The sequence below is a fragment of the Homarus americanus genome, unplaced genomic scaffold (assembly GCF_018991925.1).
Source record: "Homarus americanus isolate GMGI-L3 unplaced genomic scaffold, GMGI_Hamer_2.0 scaffold46197, whole genome shotgun sequence".
NCBI classification, from domain to species: domain Eukaryota; kingdom Metazoa; phylum Arthropoda; class Malacostraca; order Decapoda; family Nephropidae; genus Homarus; species Homarus americanus.
Genome location: NW_024723050.1, coordinates 239,345 through 260,428, shown reverse-complemented (window position 1 = coordinate 260,428; position 21,084 = coordinate 239,345). Strand labels below are relative to the sequence as shown.

The 21,084-nt window shown below is 37.1% G+C and overlaps 1 protein-coding gene across 8 annotated transcripts in view; it reads right to left on the bottom strand.

The window, feature by feature from the left end:
* The window catches only part of LOC121863221 (potassium voltage-gated channel subfamily KQT member 1-like), a 70,178-nt gene that overhangs the window by 6,582 nt on the left and 42,512 nt on the right, over positions 1 to 21,084 (bottom strand). Inside the window, exons 4-13 of one of the 8 annotated variants that reach the window (XM_042361705.1) lie at positions 17,419 to 17,594; positions 16,442 to 16,585; positions 15,069 to 15,179; positions 13,143 to 13,352; positions 11,925 to 11,954; positions 7,222 to 7,354; positions 6,190 to 6,348; positions 4,549 to 4,681; positions 1,414 to 1,585; positions 537 to 659 (exon numbers count right to left, since the gene is read on the bottom strand). In XM_042361705.1, coding sequence (XP_042217639.1) covers positions 537 to 659; positions 1,414 to 1,585; positions 4,549 to 4,681; positions 6,190 to 6,348; positions 7,222 to 7,354; positions 11,925 to 11,954; positions 13,143 to 13,352; positions 15,069 to 15,179; positions 16,442 to 16,585; positions 17,419 to 17,594 — 1,391 coding nt within the window. The remainder of the gene's footprint in view (positions 1 to 536; positions 660 to 1,413; positions 1,586 to 4,548; positions 4,682 to 6,189; positions 6,349 to 7,221; positions 7,355 to 11,924; positions 11,955 to 13,142; positions 13,353 to 15,068; positions 15,180 to 16,441; positions 16,586 to 17,418; positions 17,595 to 21,084) is intronic. The other 7 variants (XM_042361706.1, XM_042361707.1, XM_042361709.1 and 4 more) reach the window with 7 other exon arrangements.

The following is a 21,084-nucleotide window of genomic DNA, read 5'->3' as shown; positions in this document are numbered from 1 at the left end:
CAGTCTAAGTTTATACACTCTTGAACTGGTCTGGTATGAACTGAAACGAAACATATGCTTCACTTAGGGCCGGAGACAGTCCAGGTGCCAATTATATTCCCTTGTTGATGCCTGTGAAGATAGTGACATTATTACTGTTTAGCTATGACCACGAGGAACTGGACTCAGTTCAGTGTCAGGAGAATGAGTTTCCTATTATGGTCAAAGTCTGTTTTAATCGCATGAGTTTACTAGAGGATTTGACCCCTGACATGAAGCCTCACTGGTCCTCAAGATAACCACCGGATCAAGGGGGATTAAACCTTCAACCTTGACTCGATTGAGAGAGAAAATGGACTGCAAAAAATTGACGTGTGTCAAGGTACTATAAGTCTCTTCTGCCAGCGAGTGATTTAGTACCGGTGCTGTATATTAGGTTAAAAAACTTTCCAACACTCTCTCTAAAATCAAGTGCATAACAGTAAAGCCATTTTGCAATGTAATGAGAAATTTAAGGATTAAATTTAAATAATGATGAGGAAGTCACTCAAATTCACCTGCTGTTCAACTCTATAAAGTCTTGCACCAATAGTCATGGGCTTGACATTTCCAGACTTGTCTATGCCACTGAGATAACTGCCAGGTTTACCCAACGTCTGGTCAAGCCGACGCTGAAGTTCCTGTTGGGAGAAAAAAATGGTCATGAGTTCACTAATCCTGAGTAACAACTGTACAGTACAAAACATCCATCCTACCAAAGAATAATTTACACCAAGAACACCAAATCACTTAATGATTGATTGTTTAAGGTGCTAATGTTTTCTAAATTATAACACGACCTTACCAATATAAAGCAGAAGACTTTTAAAGGACATTCAGTCGTTTGGTGTAATGTACAGGACATGATGTCGAAGTACAGTATACTCTATATAAAAACTACCTGGTTAATCACACAGTTTGATGATAGATATGCCAATAATAGGTGACACAACTTGTTACAGTGCACCAACAACACACTGATATATAATTAGCTTTAGTAGATGTACACGTATTACATTCAGACAGATAACTGAGACACGCTGATGACAACAGTACTGTACTGTACTTGTTTCCCCTTGGAAAATAATTTTGTTTTCCTCAATCACTCTCCATATATCGAATAACCTTAATTTTCAGTAGTATACTGTATTAAGTAAGAGGCTCTTCATGTTTCCTTATGAAAACATAGTGTCTTACAATGGCCCTTATATAATACCTTATCTAATATCCTAAAGATAAATATTTGTACTTACTGAAGACATGGATTTCATTATAACCTTTAAATATCATTACTTTATTGTACATCGTCTCTTACACATCAGAACATAAATCTGTCATTAACTACCCTTATAATCACACCCCCCACCCCCAGTTACAAGGTCTCATTCCACTCACCTTGATTCTGACCATCATGTTAAGGTGTCCTTGGCTGTACTGTTCGATAACGTCTCTCACATCATAAGGTTTTCTGGCCTGTTGGAATTTCCTCCGGGCTACGAAGTATTTAATCTTTCTGATGGCCCTGATGGCATTACGATGAGCCTCAGTCAGCCTGCGGAGGAGAGTCCTGCAGTGTGTGAATTATTGACATGCAAGGGAGGTGCTGCATTCATGGTTAAGAAGGTAGTGCATGAAAGGAAGGTCGTGTCACGGGAGGAGTAACAGGATTTGTATACACAACATGAAAGGATGAAACTGTCTCTGCCAAAACACGAAGGCCCGAATTCAGAACAGTGATTTGAAACCGCATGGAGGTTTAAACCAAGGATCGAGCGAAGATTGTTGATATTCAGAAAGCTGGCTTGAGTCATCACAAAGACTCAAACCGGGTTAATCCAGCCTGGAGGCAGGTTTTGCAGTCGATCCTTCAAGCATGTCAACACGAATTTTGACAGAGTGCAGTTTTGGGCAAGATCATCAAATTTGAAATTTTGTAGAGAGAAGACTGATTGTAGATAGGCAGCATCCTATCAATTTTTATGATGACACACAATTTAAACAACGATATACTGTAGGTTCAGCAAGGGAGATTTCCCTGATATTTTCCGTGAAATGGTTCACCTCTACCTCCCATTCATCAGCTGACGATTGCTTTGAGATTCTTCACAACGAATAGTTTCCAGGTAAGAAAGATTTTGGTTATTGAATGAGTTATGGTAATGTGTTAAAACACTTTCGTGTTTAGGGTCCATGAAGATCAAGCAGGTAAATGTAAAGAACGTTGACGCTTCTTTATTTTGAGTGTTTTTCTTTAGGAAAACTATTATGATGTATATTCAATATGATTGAATCAATGTTGAGTGCATTTTGATTTGAATGTATTAATAAAATAAAGTCTTTTCTTAACATTACTAATCAGGAGAAACGTGGGGTTAAAAGAACGTAAAGAAACTGAACCTAACTGAGCCTAGCCAGGTTACTACACCTTGCATTGATTCATCTTGCTTTTGTTATGAATATTGACACCTGTCCCGGATTATATCTACAATTTATATGTAATTGTTCTTACTCTATGAATTTCTTTGCTATCATATAACAACACAGCCTCGTTGTAACACAGTACGTACCATAAATCATTATAATTTGATCATACATAATTTGATTGTAATTATAGTACAGTACGAGGTATAATAAAAGTAACTTTTGATGTGCATGGAAAGGTTTCTCCTCCTCCATAAAAACTTGTCGAGTCATAGTTGACGCCCTAATCTCGTAAACATTACTCTCGATGGTGATTGGCTGTCGTAATGGTGTAACTGAAATGTGATTGGCTGGAATTTCTGTGATCGAATCCTTGCTTGTAATTGAAGATAATGCAACAGATTACCCGATCCGGGGTTCAAGTTGATGTTCTGAATATGGGTAATCCAGTGCAGGAAATCTCGGATCGAGGAATTTAGATTCGCAGGCCTGAGCCGAGCTCAAATCCCAGGCTCAAATCACCATTTTTTAATTTGGGCCTTAAGGATTATCTAGGGAAGGGGGAGGGGGAAAGGGGAAGAAATGAGGAGAGGAAAGCGGAAAAGGGGGCTAATCTAATGGGGAAATAATGGGGTTTGCATTCAAGTGGTGATGGTACACTGCTACTTTGGTGATAAGATTGGATACTGTCAAGGGGGTGATGGTGGGGGTAGTGTGTAGTGGATGATGGTAGTGATGGTGGGTGTAGTGTGTAGTTGATGATGATGATGATGATGATGATGATGATGATGATGATGATGATGATAGAAATATGTAGTGGATGATGATAATGATAGTGGTAGGGGGTAGTGTTTACATACAATAATAATGAAATATCTAACATTAATAACATAACAATTAAAGAGAACATCATATCAATTAAGGTATACTGTATAACAAATGACATAACACAACTAACCACGAAATAAACAAATCCTACAACATCTATAAGTTTCAATATCATCTATGGTCAAAACTGTTTTATGTTCACCCTATCTTACTCCCTGATCATGTATAAAGAAAAACATAGTTATATTTTGGTTCCCTGTGTGCCTCTTTATTCTCAGATCTACTTCAGTAAATAACACTTTGGTGATATGTTTAAGTACAGTACACAGCTCCTTTATTTATGAAACGTGAGATGCATTAAAGGTGGAGATGGATCTATTTATTTTGCAATTGCTTAAGTGAGTGTCATTTCCTGATGATATAGAAGGGAACCTCTATTTAACGGAATATATGGAGAGGAAAGTCCGTTATATCGAGGGTATATGTTGTGAAACCTCTATTTAACGGAATATATGGAGAGGAAAGTCCGTTATATCAAGGGTATATTTGATGTGAAACTTCCATCTAACGAACTATATATATAGAGATGAAAGTCCATTATACCAAGGTCCATTTAGATGTAAAACGTCATCAAATGGATTACATGGAGAGAGAAGTCCGTTATATGGGGGTTTTATTAGGCTAACAGAGAGAGATAAATAGAACCTGATAATAAATATAAATGTTACTCTTATATAAAATTTCAGTGGTTTAGGAACTTTACATATAACCTGGGAATTCTACGATATTATTCTCGTTTTGGTGTTTATGGAATGGTGAATCTGCTCAGTTCAACATGTTACCTGGGATATGTTTCTTTTTTTTATCTTCCCTTAAAGAGTTGGGTTTATTTACAATTGTTTCTCTTCAATAACTAAACAAAACAAAATCAAGAGGAAGGATTCTCAAAGAGCGTAATACATTGTCATATTGGATTGTGTCACTAGTAACATCATAGACACAATAACATCACACTAGAGGGAAGGGGGAACTACACATGGGAGAACTTGATCATGTGGAGGTGTGGGTACCAGGCAGCCTCTGAGTACATGGGAGGAACAAGTTTATTGATGACGTACACAACTAATACAATTAAAGTTCCCACCAACATATTGAACTATTATAAAGAAATATATACGTATAGTGAATGGAAAAAACAACAACTGTCTTTCCCCTCTAGAGACTGCCAGGCTATTGTCTGAGGGAAGGTGATGTTAAGGTTACAATTAGAATTAAACTTACGAGGTAAACCCCTGAGGCTCATCAATGTCAAGATCTATTTCGTCGGAGGCCACCTCAGTCACCGATGACGCCTGGCTGTGGAGTGCCGAGCCTCTGGGCCCCCCCTCACGACGGGTCCGGTTGGGGGTGCCTGCTGTCGGGAAGGAAGGATGGGTCATGACTACTTGCTGGACACCATCCCAAATGGTGTAGACAAGATGATATGTACTAAATGAATGTCAATGCATAAATGTCTAAAATAATCAACAAAACTTTTTACACAGGACTGTATAAATAATTCTCAGCGTTGACTCCTAAAATCTATTACTGTACATGATTATTTTCAAAAAATGAAATCAAAGTATGTGTTCAGGTTATCAAAATTATATGAAACAAAATCTAAGCAATACACAGGGCAACTCTTTGTGCAGTTTCTGAAATTAATAAAAAAAACTCGGCAACTATTTATTTCATAAAAAAATATATATATGTACATATTTATAAACGATTTTTACATTTTTTTACAAGCATGATATTTATATATATATATATATATGTTGTCATCACAAAGTCACTATTGATTAATAAAATGATGCAGACTAAACAAAATGAAAAATCCAACAAGAAAAAAGGAAAAAACAAAACATACAAAATGAAAAATCCAACAAGAAAAAAGGAAAAACAAAACATACAAAATGGTATTATTAAAACATTCTAGTTTTGTTCATTCACAGATGTGAAGAAGAATATACAGTAGTGAAGCATGAAAACTAAAAACAAAAGTCATGGTTACAGACAGTTTGTGGATGGGAGGCTAAACTAGAGAAAATATAGATATAATAGTCAGCATTCTTTAAACTCAGTTAGTCAGGCTCACACACATTACAAAACCGTTTGTGTATTTCAAAAATAGTTTTCATATATCCAAAAATAGTTTTATCTCGCCTCTTAAATGCTACAAAAGATGTAACTTTGGAACATAATATATCAAGCTTTAATAGGTCCAATGCATATCGTTTATATAAATAATAAGATATATTTTCTTGTTTTAGTATTTACAGCATCAGTATGAGTAGGAGTTACAATGAGGTAGAAGCAAGTACAGTAAAAAAATTTGCTATGCACATATTAAACAACTCTGAATATGTAAACTCATTAATACACTTAACCTGGTACAGTATCCATGTATTATCAATAGATAGCTTAAATACATTTTGAATTGTGATTATAATTTTATATATCGCTATATAAGATATATATGTACAGTATAGTATACAGTATATATGTACGGTATTGTACTGTATATGGTATCGTGCAACATCACCACTGATCATTTTGCTGAAATACTATCAACTATTTCCCTAATACCGGCTGGTATTGGTTCTACAGTTCACAACATAGAAACTGCCAATGTAGGACCAGGAACAAGATAAGTACAGTACACCCCATCAAAGTTGGTCAGATTCATATTGCATTCCTTTTCCAGGAGTTGTGAGTTGACAAATATTGTGTAAAATGGTAATAACTGTAAGAAGAACGGTATTTTTAAACCGTAAATAACATGGATGTATTGCACGTTACTTATGCGGTTCTCGTGAGGTGGTAATGGTCTTGTTCTGTCCTGCTTTACTTGGCCACAATACTGTCTAGTACACAACTTACCCGTACACTCGTAGCTGCGTGACCGAGACAATCCCCTGACCCGCCCAGGGTTGCCAAGGTGGGTGGTGGGCGGTGCCCCTGGGATTTCCGTGATGGGCGACACACACCCGAGCATGCCCCTCAGGCGAGCCATGGACGACCATCGCCGCGCCACCTCCTCTACACCCATGCAACAGATGACATCACCACACCACATCAATACACGCTGGCGCTACACTACGCCACGCCAGCACGCCCGTGCCTACACCCGCCCTGCACCTCTCTATGCCCAGATAAATGCTAAAAAGGTGCTGCTGCCCTCTCTACTACCACAGCTGAGGACGAGTGGGGAGCGGGAGTGGGCCATCGGGCGGCTGGTGGAAGCCTTGCAACAGGGACATGACACTTTGTTACAGAATCGAGCTGCGACAACACACAAGGCTCTCAAGACTTTAGTGTGGGTTAATACAAGGCTTGAGACATGGAAGGCACCAGCTACTCTGTGTTGGCTCAACCACAGGTAAACAAGCACTACATGGACCTACATCAACACATACTGCAAAGTAGTAGCCAAAATTGAAATGCAGACACTCTTGTCGAAAGTAGTCTGTATAAATCTTATGAATTAATACAAACTTGAATTTCAAAGAGTAAAGTGTGATAAGAAATTAAAACTAAATAAAAGTAACACTAAGTCTAGGTGCTGTAAAACTGCATAATTAGGTAGATGGTTTGAGTAAATGTTTTGTAATATCATGGATTAACTCTTTTAAATAAACACAGTTCATGACTGAGAATGATCTGAGAACATACAGTACATGAACGAAGAGCAAAGACATGTACACATGAGGCATGACTAATAAGGTATGCACAAAGACAACCATATGTGTATTAACATCAAGGTCTCCCACACACACCATCACACTAGGAGATTGTTTCTCTTCCTCTCCTCTACCAACACCTTTATCTCTCTCCTGCATCTCTTCCTCCACCCATATACTCTCCTCTTCCATTTCTTAGACTATGATTCTCTACCTCTTGGGATTCACAAACCTGCCCTGGGCTCCTCCACGTAAAACACCATGTCGCCCTCACTGTCTCTTCTGCTTGAGTTCTCTGGAGCTGACGACACGTCCATCTTACTTTTCGATTTCCTTCTCCGTAACACACTTGCTCTCTTGGCCATCTAGGTAAACAAAAAACAAGCATTCAAGAACATTCACAATAAAATGACAATAAAATATTTACTGTGATTCTATTTCAACAGCAAATTGGTCTATTGTTAATATCTAACTGAGTAGATACAGTATAAAGAAAATTTCCTTTGTAAAGAAGAGGAAAGTTATAAGTAGACAAGATAATATAGTGGAGAACAACAATACCAATTATTTACGACATGAATTGCATTTCTAAAAGATACTGTTGATATTCAGTAAATAAGGTAGTTATATGATAGTAATAAACTGTTCCTCTACAATATTAAACTAAGTCATCAAAAACAACATTCACTTAACACTGCAGCTTGCAAACATGCATATTGGGTGTCAGAATTTTTTAACAACTTTCAGGTTAAATGTTTTTTTTCTTTTGCAGGTTAGCAATCTTCTTCAGTATAAAATTTATTGAATGTAATAGTTGGTGCATCATTATAGAGCTCAGAACACATAGAAATGTATTAGGCCTTATTTTTTGGTGATTGTTAGAAATGTGTTTGTAATATTTAGTTGGATAAATGCGTAGTCCTCTTCCAATAGTTACGAATATTCCATTATATAATTTCAGTAATAATTTCTCCAGGTAAATATTGAGTTAAACCAGTAAGTACAATCAAGTCCAAGAATATTATAATAACTTTTACTAACGTTTTGAACTTGGTCAGGTTTTTAATAATATGGTATTGTATAGAGAATGGGAGCCAAAGTTGTGCACACGAGCTCTACTTTCTTCATTATATTTTTTTTTAGAGAATAATATTAATATATCATTTAAATCCAGATCTTATGTAATGCATTGGAAATAATATAACAGGTATTATATGGGATACCTTAAAGCAGAAGCCACCAGCAAGGTTATATGTACAAGATACACTCAGAGTTGTGTGGGTGTGTCATCTGTCAGGTGGCACCTATATGGTTACAATGATAGGACTATATACAGAGCCAGGTATGATGATGGCCTCCTCCCTACACCTGGTCCCTCTATGATGACAAAATATTCATTATCCCATTTAGGAGATATTTTTAGGACTTAAGTGAATGAGCTTATGAGGGTCTACCACCCGAGGAATCATTTGTATTCTTGAAATTTCGTACGTACTTTCATGTGGCTTTAGAGAAAACTTAAGGTAATTTTGCGCCACCTGCCCGAGTAATGCTACGAGATGACTGAGAGTAACACCTCCTGTGGCCCAACTATCGCTGTCTCCTAATTCCATTCCCCTCTCGTTCTGTTTTGAAACCATCTGTCTCTATATCTCATTATCATAAAAATAAGATATATATTTTTTGGGGGGGAAGTAAAGGGGGTAACTTAAATGTTCCCACCTTTTTAAAATCCCCAAATTCCAGGTTCTGAATCAAAATTGGACTCGAAGCAATTTATTTTTTCTCTGTGTTTCACCCTATTCGTTAAAGTGATGGCCCATAACTCGCCACAGAAAAAGACGCCATAGATTTGATGGTAACGATGAAATATAGCTTAATTATGCCGTTGCCTCGAAATTCATCATTAAACTAGCAATAAGGGCTGGAAGAAGGCACATCAGAGGATTCAGAGCTAATGTTAACTTACTACCCTGACCCTTACCTCAACTACCCTGAATAAAATGTTAAAATTAGTCTCCTTATATCACCTTAATATTATCTTTCTGTAACTTAAACAACTTATCTTTCAGTAAATTCCAACGATATACAGAAAATCACTAATTATATACGTAACTTAAAACTTCTAATACTCTATATATACGTTGTTTGTATTAAGTTCTAGCATCAATGAAGTACTTGTTATCAGTATTATTTCTGTGTTTCTTATCACTGAGGCTTCTAGACTGACGATATTATAGTACAATGATGTATGAACCTCCATACATGGTAAAGATACATAGATAACTTCAAACATTATACCATTAAGTTTTACCTGAATTATTACTCTTAAAGCCACAAGTAATATACGGTACACATATGTATACAGTATATACAGATTCTATATATATACTGGTACTATATATTTTTCTCAAAACACCACCATCAGAATCAGTCTATAAGAAAATTTTCACATATGTCAGAGACTTATCATGGGAGAACCATAACAAGTTAACCAGAATGTCAACATTAATTTAGTTAGATTAATTTAATGATAGATAAAAACATTTAGAAATGAAATCATGAAAATCTTCGACAACAATTAACACCAGTCAAGATCATATATTGGTTGTATAGTAGCGACAGAGGTAAACAAGTGTGTGTGTGTGTGTGTGTGTGTGTGTATGTGTGTATAATGAAATTCCCCCAAAATCATATAAACTTTCTTTCTTTTTTTTGAGGGAGAGAAAGGGAGCAACATTCCATCACTTCACTATGATCAGCTCGCTCTCAGCACTGATGCTTGAAATCATGGGGGAGAAGGAAGTGGAAATGAAGAGGATAGAGATGGAAAAGGGAGAATGGAGGTGAAAGTACTGAGTATTTATCTTTCATTGAGACCTAGCAACTTGTACCTGCTTCATATGAAAGGGTCCTCCACATGTCAGGAGGTCAGTAAATGATGAGAGGAGTAAAGATTCTAACAAGTGGTCAGCCCTTAAGGGAAAATTTCAATAGAAATCAAGGTACTAGAGATACAGATAGTAAGAATAATACTTTGTAAATTTTGACCAGACTAAACCTAACAAATTTTAACTTGCAAGTAAATGTTAAATTGTCAAGTGTACAGTACTATACATCTTAGGATACTCTTGAAGGCCTGTGGGAGATATACATTTGTGTGAGAGGAATCTTTGCCCTGCTTCAACATGTACAAGAAACACCCCTGTAACTACCAGGGTATTACTTCATAAAACATCTCATTTTAGATGTTTAAGTCTGCAGAATTAATCTGATCAACACCAAATACTTATACACTTACAAATACGTACTACAAACAGTTCAAGAAGTTCCCACATTATTCCTGTCTTCTCAAGAGATGAATTAACCACAAAGGCTTTATATCCATACATCAATATACCTGTATTATCATCTACTCTGTTGTCATCATTAGGATACACAGGTAAAGATGTATTTTCACTAGTAACCTGATAGCTTGTCTAACCTTGGGTCTTATTAATGATATATACTGTGCTGTGTGATTATAAATTTCCTTGTGAATATGAAATCATTTAACGATCTTTCATGACAAAAACAAAAACAAAAGTTACAAACAAAATAATACCAGCTTCAACACCATAAACAAATTGATAAAAGTAAGAAAAGTATATTCTCTTTACATTAGTTCAACAAAGCCCATTTCTCTTTTAATATAGTCTAACCCTTATTTTTGTTCTTTATCCATAACTACAACTTCAAACAAATGAGTCTGAAAATATAAGTCATAATATACTGTATATTCATTGTGTATTTACACACAGATACAGTTTATCCCTCGCCATATGTCATTTCTAAACCAAAGATAAATACAGTATTAGACAGTGAGAAAATACGATACTAGGAGGTGGAGGCTGTGTGGGTGTGTGTGGATATTGTAATTCAAGTGTAAGCAGATAATATTGCCCAAGTTTTCCAGCACAAAACAGGAAGCAGTATTAAAAAAGATTTGATTTATCTAAAAGCAATTATTAATTCATATTATACACAAAGGCATTAATGATTTATATTATGGATGTGAGTTTTTACAGCAAAAGAATGATTACATGTTTTGGAAAACAGCAGAAAAATCACATAAATGTAATAGTCAATAAAAAAATTAAAAACATTAAGTGGATAACATCCAAATATGTAGCGAGTTAAAGAATCATTAGAGACAAGAGGTAAATGAGCGTTAAAACTGAAAAAAAACACAACGATATTCAACAGATTATATGAACAGTAATGATACTCACTGAGAGGGCATAACAACACCCATCTTTCACCCCAGTAAATTTCTCATGCAAGCTAACACACTGGGTCAGGTGGTGCATCGTGGCACAGCACATGTATGGCAAGGGAATGTGTCTCAACTGTCATGAATGGCATGAGAGCTACTGTCATGCATTCAAGATGTATAAGATACGTATCCCTTATTATATACAAGATATTGCATACTATGTGTTTGTCTACATACATCCATACACATTTGTTCATGCACATGCACACACTTTACATTTTTCTCACTAATGATACAAATGTACACATTACACATACACATCAAGGACAACAAACAAGCTGGAATAATCATTTTATCTCTTTTTGCACACTGATGTAACGTCCAATCTGTACAACGTGTAATCTCAGTACCATTATTACACCAGCTTTCGTCTAATTCTTTCGCGTTACCAGTCAATCATAATTCATTCGCATTTCTGAGTTATCTTTTCAAACAAGCTGTGCTAAACAAAATTCTGAACACTGCATATCTTACTAAAGCTTCTGTTATATGCTGCTTGATTTTGGGGAAGGAGGGAGAGAAGGGGGGATAACTGCTGCCAAGGGTGATAATGTAGCATAAATGGACAACGAAAATGAAATGGGTTGCTATGGTGTTGAGGGGTAACTAAAATACTTCACCTTGCTTAGTGGTGTATTCAGAGAACTCTCCTGCAAAATTGAATCAACATCTACAGTATTGAACATAAGCAATAATATAGTAAAATATAGATATAGGAATAGATTTAGATGCATAAGCATAAGTTCTGATCTTTTTTATGTATTACAATTCTGACTACTAGAAAATTTGTAAAAGATTGTTTCTTATTACAAAGTTAAAATAAGAATAGAGCTTATTGTTAGTTATTAATTGGCATAATCATTAAATTATCAGATGCAAAATATTCATCTTCTGTAGGATGCATTACATAACAATTTGTATTATTTATTTAAAGAAAAAATAACATACCAATTACATACATTTACAGTACAGGAACTGAAGATATGGCTAAGTGTCAACCAAATATGAGAAGCAAACTAAAGAAACTTAAAATTTAATTGTGTGAATAAATTATAATCATAACATGCTTTGATAAAGTCACATTTCCAAAGCAACAAATATCATAATCATAAGGTGCTCCCAGTCAAGCAATTTCTAAAAATAAAAACAAAATAAAAGCATTTTGGATATAATTTTACTTCTGAGTTGATCTTCCATACAGTCTCGTATTTATACCTTAACAAAATATAATGTAAAAAGTGACATTGTCTTCTGTCCTCAATGATCTAGGTCAATAAGGCACTTGAATACATTATCAATTACCATCAATAACAACAAAAACATTCTTGAGATACTGTATTTCATATTAAAAGAAGTAGATTCTGTTTTTAATGTTTAGTATAATACTTAATCTTTGTCTGGTAAAGTAAGTGATATGCAAGGTGAACAGACTCGAAATATATTTGTATTATTTTTTATTCTAGGATATCCCGAGTTTAATCCAATGTGCATTCAAGTACTAATAAGAACACACACTTATTGCCTTTTTTATTGTTGTTCATAATGTTAAAAAAATTAGGGAACGTGAATATAAAGCAACACTTAATTTTTCACATGTAAACAATTTGGTGTCAATCATGTGTCATGTAATATCACTAACTGTATTTTGTTTATATTCCAAGCTAAGAAAGGATGTTATATATAGATGTTTCAGTCTCAGGTTATGATCTATTTACCTAAGAGAGAACGCACAGGGTATTATCAACAACGCCAGTATGACTCTCCGACTAAGAAGAATTTTAAATTTCATATAAATTTATTCTCATTTATAATTACCAAGTTAAATACAGGTAATTTACCTTGCTTAGCGGTGTGGATTGTGAGTTGTTGTTGGCGTTTGGATCTTTGAGGTGAATTTTCCAGGTAGCTGTTGAGTTGAAGTGTTTGTCTGCTGCGTAACATCGCCACAAACACTGGATCAACATGGCAGCTGCTGGGATCTGACGGTTGAAGTGCTTCTGCCGTTGTTTCTGTTGCACTTTAAGAGCAAACCCAGAGCCGAGGATACCCTGTGAAGATGACCACATCTTACCACCCACACACATGACTCGATTGTTACAGACGTGTCATCATAACATACGGTGTTTACAGTTGTTTGCAAGAGGTAAACAACATCACATTGGATGAATAATAAAACGAATGACAGATGAAAAACGAATATACTCGAACACACATAACAATCCCGAACTATGACGGTACAGTAAAATTAAAGTACAGTCAACCCTCGCTTTACGCGGTCCCACATTCCGCATTTCCACGTTTACGCGGTACCCTGCCGAAACAGGAATGCTCACATTCAGCGGTGCGTGTACCCCTTTACGCAGAGAGCGGCTGGCGAGCCGCGTCATTTTTTTATTCAAACCTCCCGCCATCCGCCATGTTGTGTAAGCTGCGCGAGCATGGTGCGCACAAGGTCGCCCAGTCATCAAAACATTACCGAGTTCTTCACCCGCCACCCACCACAGCCGGCCCAAGTCAGTGATAGTGATAATTGTAGTTAAGATACTAACTTATATGGACTTTGAGGGGTTTGACAAAGAGGCCCTGCAAGCCTCTATGGTGGATAGTGATACAATTGTTACAAGTGATACAGGTGAGGGCCAATAATCTGCCCTCTGCCTCGGAACCAACCGCCCATCCCCGTGTGCCCAGCCATCTTTTCTACTTATGCCCTCTGCCTCGGAACCAACCGCCCATCCCCGTGTGCCCAGCCATCTTTTCTACTTATGTAAGTGTTAGAAAACCTAATATTATTGATATTTCTCTTAATTATTAATTGTTTGTGCATACCATCATCAAGTTAAGATAATATTTTTACTACAACATAGTTGTGTGTCGTCAAAAAGTGGAGTTTGGGGGTCGGCCCGGACTCTATTTCAATTAATCCCATTTGTTATGTTATTCACTTTACGCGTTCCTCACTTTCCGCGGCACCCTATGGGTTACATTAACCGCGTAAAGTGAGGGTTGACTGTATACTGTAAATTCCACAAAATACATATAAATAATCCTCTACAATAATACAGTATAATATAAGCTTTTAATAATTTCTGGTAAGATCTTCCTCACTAAAATCGTCATCTCAATGTTCTGTCAAGATGTACTGTACCAAGTCAGACACAGAAAGTCACACCCTCCTATATCTCAAGAAGGAAATAAATAGTCACTCTCCAATATCAACATCTATGCAAAAGTTCATATACATAAATAAAAGCCATCAGTTAATAGATTATAGTGGATTCCTCCCCTACAAACGCCGTTTGTCGCTGTGTAGCCAACCCTTTTCGAATTCCCCGGCCTACGCCTCCAGTGCCGCCTGACGGAGCAGGGGTCAACTTCAACCCACGCCTACCCCCGCCTTATAAGACCTCACCCCGCTGTGACCACCCTCTTTCTACCTACTGCCACCAGCAAGCAACACCTTCTCCTCTGCTCCAGCCTGGCGGCTCCCGCTCCCGCCGGCGACCTTGGCGTCCCTCAAGCTGCGTGCCCTCCTCTGAGCACCCTCACCAACCAGCACTCTCTACTCAATGCTTGTAACCATGCTGCCTACCCAGCAACAAGCTGCATTGTACATCCAATACAATATGTATACAGAGAGCACATTGTGAGTTTCCTTTCTCCATCCCATCCTGAGTGTGAACCAATATCTCATAACGCTACAAGATAAACCAAAATAGTATAACCAACTCATATATCAAGGTATACAGATATACTGTACTCACGGCAGGCAGGGCAAAGAACGATATGGCAAACACACTGAAACATGAAGCAACAATCTTCCCCATCCACGTCCTGGGCACAGTGTCACCATACCCTATTGTCGTCACAGTTATCTGAAAGAGGAATATAAGTCAATTTATCTCATACATTTTACCATTTAACTTAAACAAAATTGTGAGCTGCCATGCTTTTGTCTTCCTCCATGTAAAGTTAAGGACAATATTCCCTGTACACCTGGTAATATTTGGCATCTGTTGGAACCCACAAATGTTATCAAGACACCCAAGAAATATCTGAGAAAACACATTAAGATTCCAATCCCCTTTAACTAATGATCCTCAAGTACTTACAGGCCAGATACTGTCAAGTGTCCAGGGAATTTTGTCCACAACTGTACATAATCCTCAGAGTGAGAATTGTATGAAAAAAATAATGGTGAGCTAGAATTTCATAACTGTTTCTTTTCCTTCATTACAATTTGCTGTAGGACCAAATAAAATATTAACAGTTTAATTTACAAACTTTATGACAGATAACACTAATGCTTTGACTTCCCAACAGATAAAATATCTGAATTTTTACTGATGCTGCAAAATGAAGTTGAGAAAATTTTTCATTAAGAAGAAAAAAAATAAGACTGACCACTTGAAAAAATCTTATACAGCACAAAAAAGACTTAAATCATAACCACAGGAACTAAGACTTCTAAGACTAATTAAATATTATTTCGTGAGGATTTTGAAAGTTTAAGTGAACAGTACTAAAATAAATGGAAAATAAAGTTAACCTGAAATGTCATTCAAAACAGAGATTGATATTAAGTGTCTGGAAATATCTTTAATAATTTTTAATAGTAATAGGCTAAGTTAGCTTAAGTTAGATTAGATTAGGTTAAGGTAGAACATTAACATAATATCACAATGCAAAGATGTCTTGACTGTCATGTCCTCAGCTAACACACCCTGAGGTAAACTTACTCACCTAACACGAATTCAGATAAGGTTTGCCCACCTAACACATCCTGGGCAAAAGTTTCCTCACCTAACACATCCTGGGCAAAAGTTTCCTCACCTAACACATCCTGGGCTAAAGTTTCCTCACCTAACACATCCTGGGCAAAAGTTTCCTCACCTAACACATCCTGGGCTAAAGTTTCCTCACCTAACACATCCTGGGCTAAAGTTTCCTCACCTAACACATCCTGAGCTAAAGTTTCCTCACCTAACACATCCTGGGCAAAAGTTTCCTCACCTAACACATCCTGAGCTAAGGTTCCCTCACCTAACACATCCTGAGCTTAAAGTTTCCCTACCTAACACATCCTGGGCTAAAGTTTCCCTACCTAACACACCCTCTACCTGCCTCCCCTACTCACCACTCCCCACCAGAGGGCATCGGCGTAGCTAGAGAAGTCCCCCTCGCCATCTTCATCTTCGTCGTCCTTCTTCTCAGCCAGGTACACAAAATAGGACGAGAAGATGAGGCCAAGGAACCCAATATACAGAGTCGTTATCAACTCCTGTAGAAGAAGAGCCGGAGTTGGTATACCATTTGGGGCTGCTGTAACAAGTATTGGTTCACCTGAAGGTTAAGTATACAGGTTTATTTTACCTGTTGATTGAAGAGTCTAATGGTAACTGAGGAGGGTGTAAATTGGGTTGGGTTTTCATTTGGGTATTTAATCATCAGGCAAAATGCTTTGGAGTGTCTAATCCTCAGTTGATCATACGAAAAAGCAGACTGTTTGTTTCCAAGAATATATTACCACTAAAGATTAGCATTAACCAAATACACCTGCAGTGCTTTAAAACACTGACACACCTGTAATAGCGTATAAGGTCAAAGTTAGTTTCTAAAAGCTTGGTATTATCCCTACACACTCGCTCCACAATGTATCTCTACGGATGGGTCCGATGAATTTCAAAAGGAACACGAGACTCCTGTTGTCTCGGTAACTGTCAAAATCCTTCGTCCGTTGTGTCATATATCTTACAGAAAATCGAAAAGGTACCTTTTGGAGCGAGTGTACCTTAATTAACCACACTAGTTGAAGAAATAATGTAATGGATATATATCACTATATTTTGCAGTATGTAAGTAATAGTAAAGCATATATAGTAATTTCTTCCCACCTGAAATATTCTAGAGAATCAAAACAATTGAGTAAAATATCAAAACAAAAAGAAACTCAATTCATTGCTGTCCCAATGACTGTACTTGTGTATGAATGAAGACGAGAGAGAATAAGTTTAACTTGTGTGTAAAGGAACATGAGAACGTCATTGTGTCTGTAAATACAATTCCTGATGAGGAACTCTCTGACTTGTCTGTGAGCGAGGAAGGAATTCTTACTTGTCTGTGGATAAAGACGACGGAGCCGAGGAGTCTCCAGGTGCCTCCCTGTCTGTCGACGTGCAACATGCGTAGTATCTGCAGGAAGCGGATCCCTCTGATAGCCGACGTGGCGAATACCTGCCCATTCGACCCCACACACAGAACCACCACTGACGCTACCACAACTATCAGATCTGGAAAGTGAGTAGTGGTTAATTTTGTGGTATAACTGAGAGAAGAAATAATTACTATAAACATCAATAATAAATATAGGGAATAATAATATCAAAGAGGTAAATATTGAAATGAATGATAAATTTTGATGTCCAGGATAAATATGATAGTCAATGAGTTATAGGATATTCATGCAACAGAGCAACAACACATGGAAAAGAGTATATTATTCCAATTATAAACAGTTGTCCCAATTATAAACAGTTGTCCCAATTATAAACAGTTGTCTCATCTATCTGACACTTCAAAACAGTTCCTCGTGTATGAAGAGAGATGTACTAAGGGAGTGATAACCTATAAACATATTAGGAACGTGAGCACCTGAAGGCCGCCCTGAGGAACACCTTTACCTGGGTCATCCTCTCTCTGGGAGCCACACGTCCTTCACATGAGTCTGTGAGGAACGTTTACTCTCACTCAGCTGCAAATTCTGGCGTTTTTCTTAATGCTTTTCCTTAAAAGTAACGATGACAATGTTCCTTTATAAGTAGATAAGTTTGTTTTATAGAGTTTCTCATTGTGTTTGTTTTGTGGTAAATATGAAGTGGTGTTTTATAGAGCCTCTAGCTTATTGTGTATAGAATGTAGTGATGCCAGTGTCGTGTTTCATGAAGCATCTATGGTTTCGACTCCCAACGCTGAAGACGCGGGTTCGATTCCTTAGGCAATATAAATTAGAGAGGCTTTATCTCATACTCGATCTTCCCGAGTCTCGTCCCGAGTATTTTGGGGACGAGAGCAAAAGCATCTCCCTAAAGTGATCGAGGTTAGAACATTGTCCTGGTACGGCGTCAGGTCAGAAGCCTCACAACGGGCGGCGGATATCTCCATCTTTAACACCCTGTGACCTTCTTGATCTTTGACCTAGTGACGTCATATCCAGCAGGAACTCTCCACAGGCATCAAGTAAAAACCTTATAAGTGTTGTTTGTTGATCTGATATTGTCAACGTCAGGTATCACATCCAAAATAATCTTGTTAATGAAGTAAAATTATTAACCCACGTCTGATCAGGTATGAAGCTGTGATTACTATAACAACCACAAAAATAATGAAGAGTTGCTATGGTTACCAGTTCCGACAGGTGAACAAGAGTGTGACCATGGCAACAACATACGCCCCAGGTAAGAGTACCTCCCCGAGAGAACAATATCACAGTCAGGTATATTAAACCAAAAAAATGACCGTCTGTCCTGTGATGTAAGTTTCATTTGGACACTAACATGAAACATGACTGGAACTCTCGTCATGAAGCCAATTATTCACGAGGGAAAATGGCTCCGTGAAATATATCAAGAAAACATATATCGAAAAAGATAATTAAAAAAAAATATTAGTATACATGTAGTCTAGCTCTTAAGTAAATCAGAATCTATTGTAACTAGAGATTTGATTCATTAGAGTTAAAGATTAATTTATATAAAGGACATGAAGACTTTACTCTATCATCCATCAGTATAAGTTGAGGTTCTTGATACAACACTTGGGATAATGTGGTCAACAAAATGAATGGTCGAGCTTGGAAATCAAAATACATATTAACATAGAAGTCTGTTTTTTTTTGTGAGTTTATGTCCAACTGTGAATAGTGATAATGTGCTGTTACCTTTTTGAAATACCTGTGTATGTATAGGTACCTGTATCCATACCTGTATCAATCCTTGTACCTGTATCTATACCTGTATCAATCCTTGTACCTGTATCTATACCTGTATCAATCCTTGTACCTGTAACTATACCTGTATCAATCCTTGTACCTGTATCTACCTGTATCCTTGTATATCTATACCTGTATCCTTGTACCTGTATCCATACCTGTATCAATCCTTGTACCTTGTACCTGTATCTACCTGTATCCTGTACCTCAATCCTTGTACCTGTATCCATACCTGTATCAATCCTTGTACCTGTATCTATACCTGTATCAATCCTTGTACCTGTATCTATACCTGTATCAATCCTTGTACCTGTATCTATACCTGTATCAATCCTTGTACCTGTAACTATACCTGTATCAATCCTTGTACCTGTATCTATACCTGTATCAATCCTTGTACCTGTATCCATACCTGTATCAATCCTTGTACCTGTATCTATACCTGTATCCCTTGTACCTGTATCCATACCTGTATCAATCCTTGTACCTGTATCTCTACCTGTATCAATCCTTGTACCTGTATCTATACCTGTATCAATCCTTGTACCTGTATCTATACCTGTATCAATCCTTGTACCTGTAACTATACCTGTATCAATCCTTGTACCTGTAACTATACCTGTATCAATCCTTGTACCTGTAACTATACCTGTATCAATCCTTGTACCTGTATCCATACCTGTATCAATCCTTGTACCTGTATCCATACCTGTATCAATCCTTGTACCTGTATCCATACCTGTATCAATCTTGTACCTGTATCTATACCTGTATCAATCCTTGTACCTGTATCCATACCTGTATCAATCCTTGTACCTGTAACTATACCTGCATCAATCTTGTACCTGTATCCATACCTGTATCAATCCTTGTACCTGTATCTATACCTGTATCAATCCTTGTACCTGTATCCATACCTGTATCAATCCTTGTACCTGTAACTATACCTGTATCAATCCTTGTACCTGTATCTATACCTGTATCCCTTGTACCTGTATCTCTACCTGTATCAATCCTAGTACCTGTATCTATACCTGTATCAATCCTTGTACCTGTATCCATACCTGTATCAATCCTAGTACCTGTATCTATACCTGTATCAATCCTTGTACCTGTATCCATACCTGTATCAATCCTTGTACCTGTATCTATACCTGTATCAATCCTTGTACCTGTATCTATACCTGTATCAATCCTTGTACCTGTATCTATACCTGTATCAATCCTAGTACCTGTATCTATACCTGTATCAATTTGTACCTGTATCCATACCTGTATCAATCCTTGTACCTGTATCTATACCTGTATCAATCCTTGTACCTGTATCCATACCTGTATCAATCCTTGTACCTGTATCAATCCTACCTGTATCATCATCACCTCATTCATACCTGTGTACCTGTATCCATACCTGTATCAATCCTTGTACCTGTATCTCTACCTTCATCAAACCTTGTACCTGTATCTATACCTGTATCAATCCTTGTACCTGTATCTATACCTGTATCAACCTGTAACTATACCTGTATCAATCCTTGTACCTGTATCTATACCTGTATCAATCCTTGTACCTGTATCCATACCTGTATCAATCCTTGTACCTGTATCCATACCTGTATCAATCCTTGTACCTGTAACTATACCTGTATCAATCCTTGTACCTGTATCCATACCTGTATCAATCCTTGTACTTGTAACTATACCTGTATCAATCCTAGTACCTGTATCTATACCTGTATCAATCCTTGTACCTGTATCTATTACCTGTATCAATCCTTGTACCTGTATCTCTA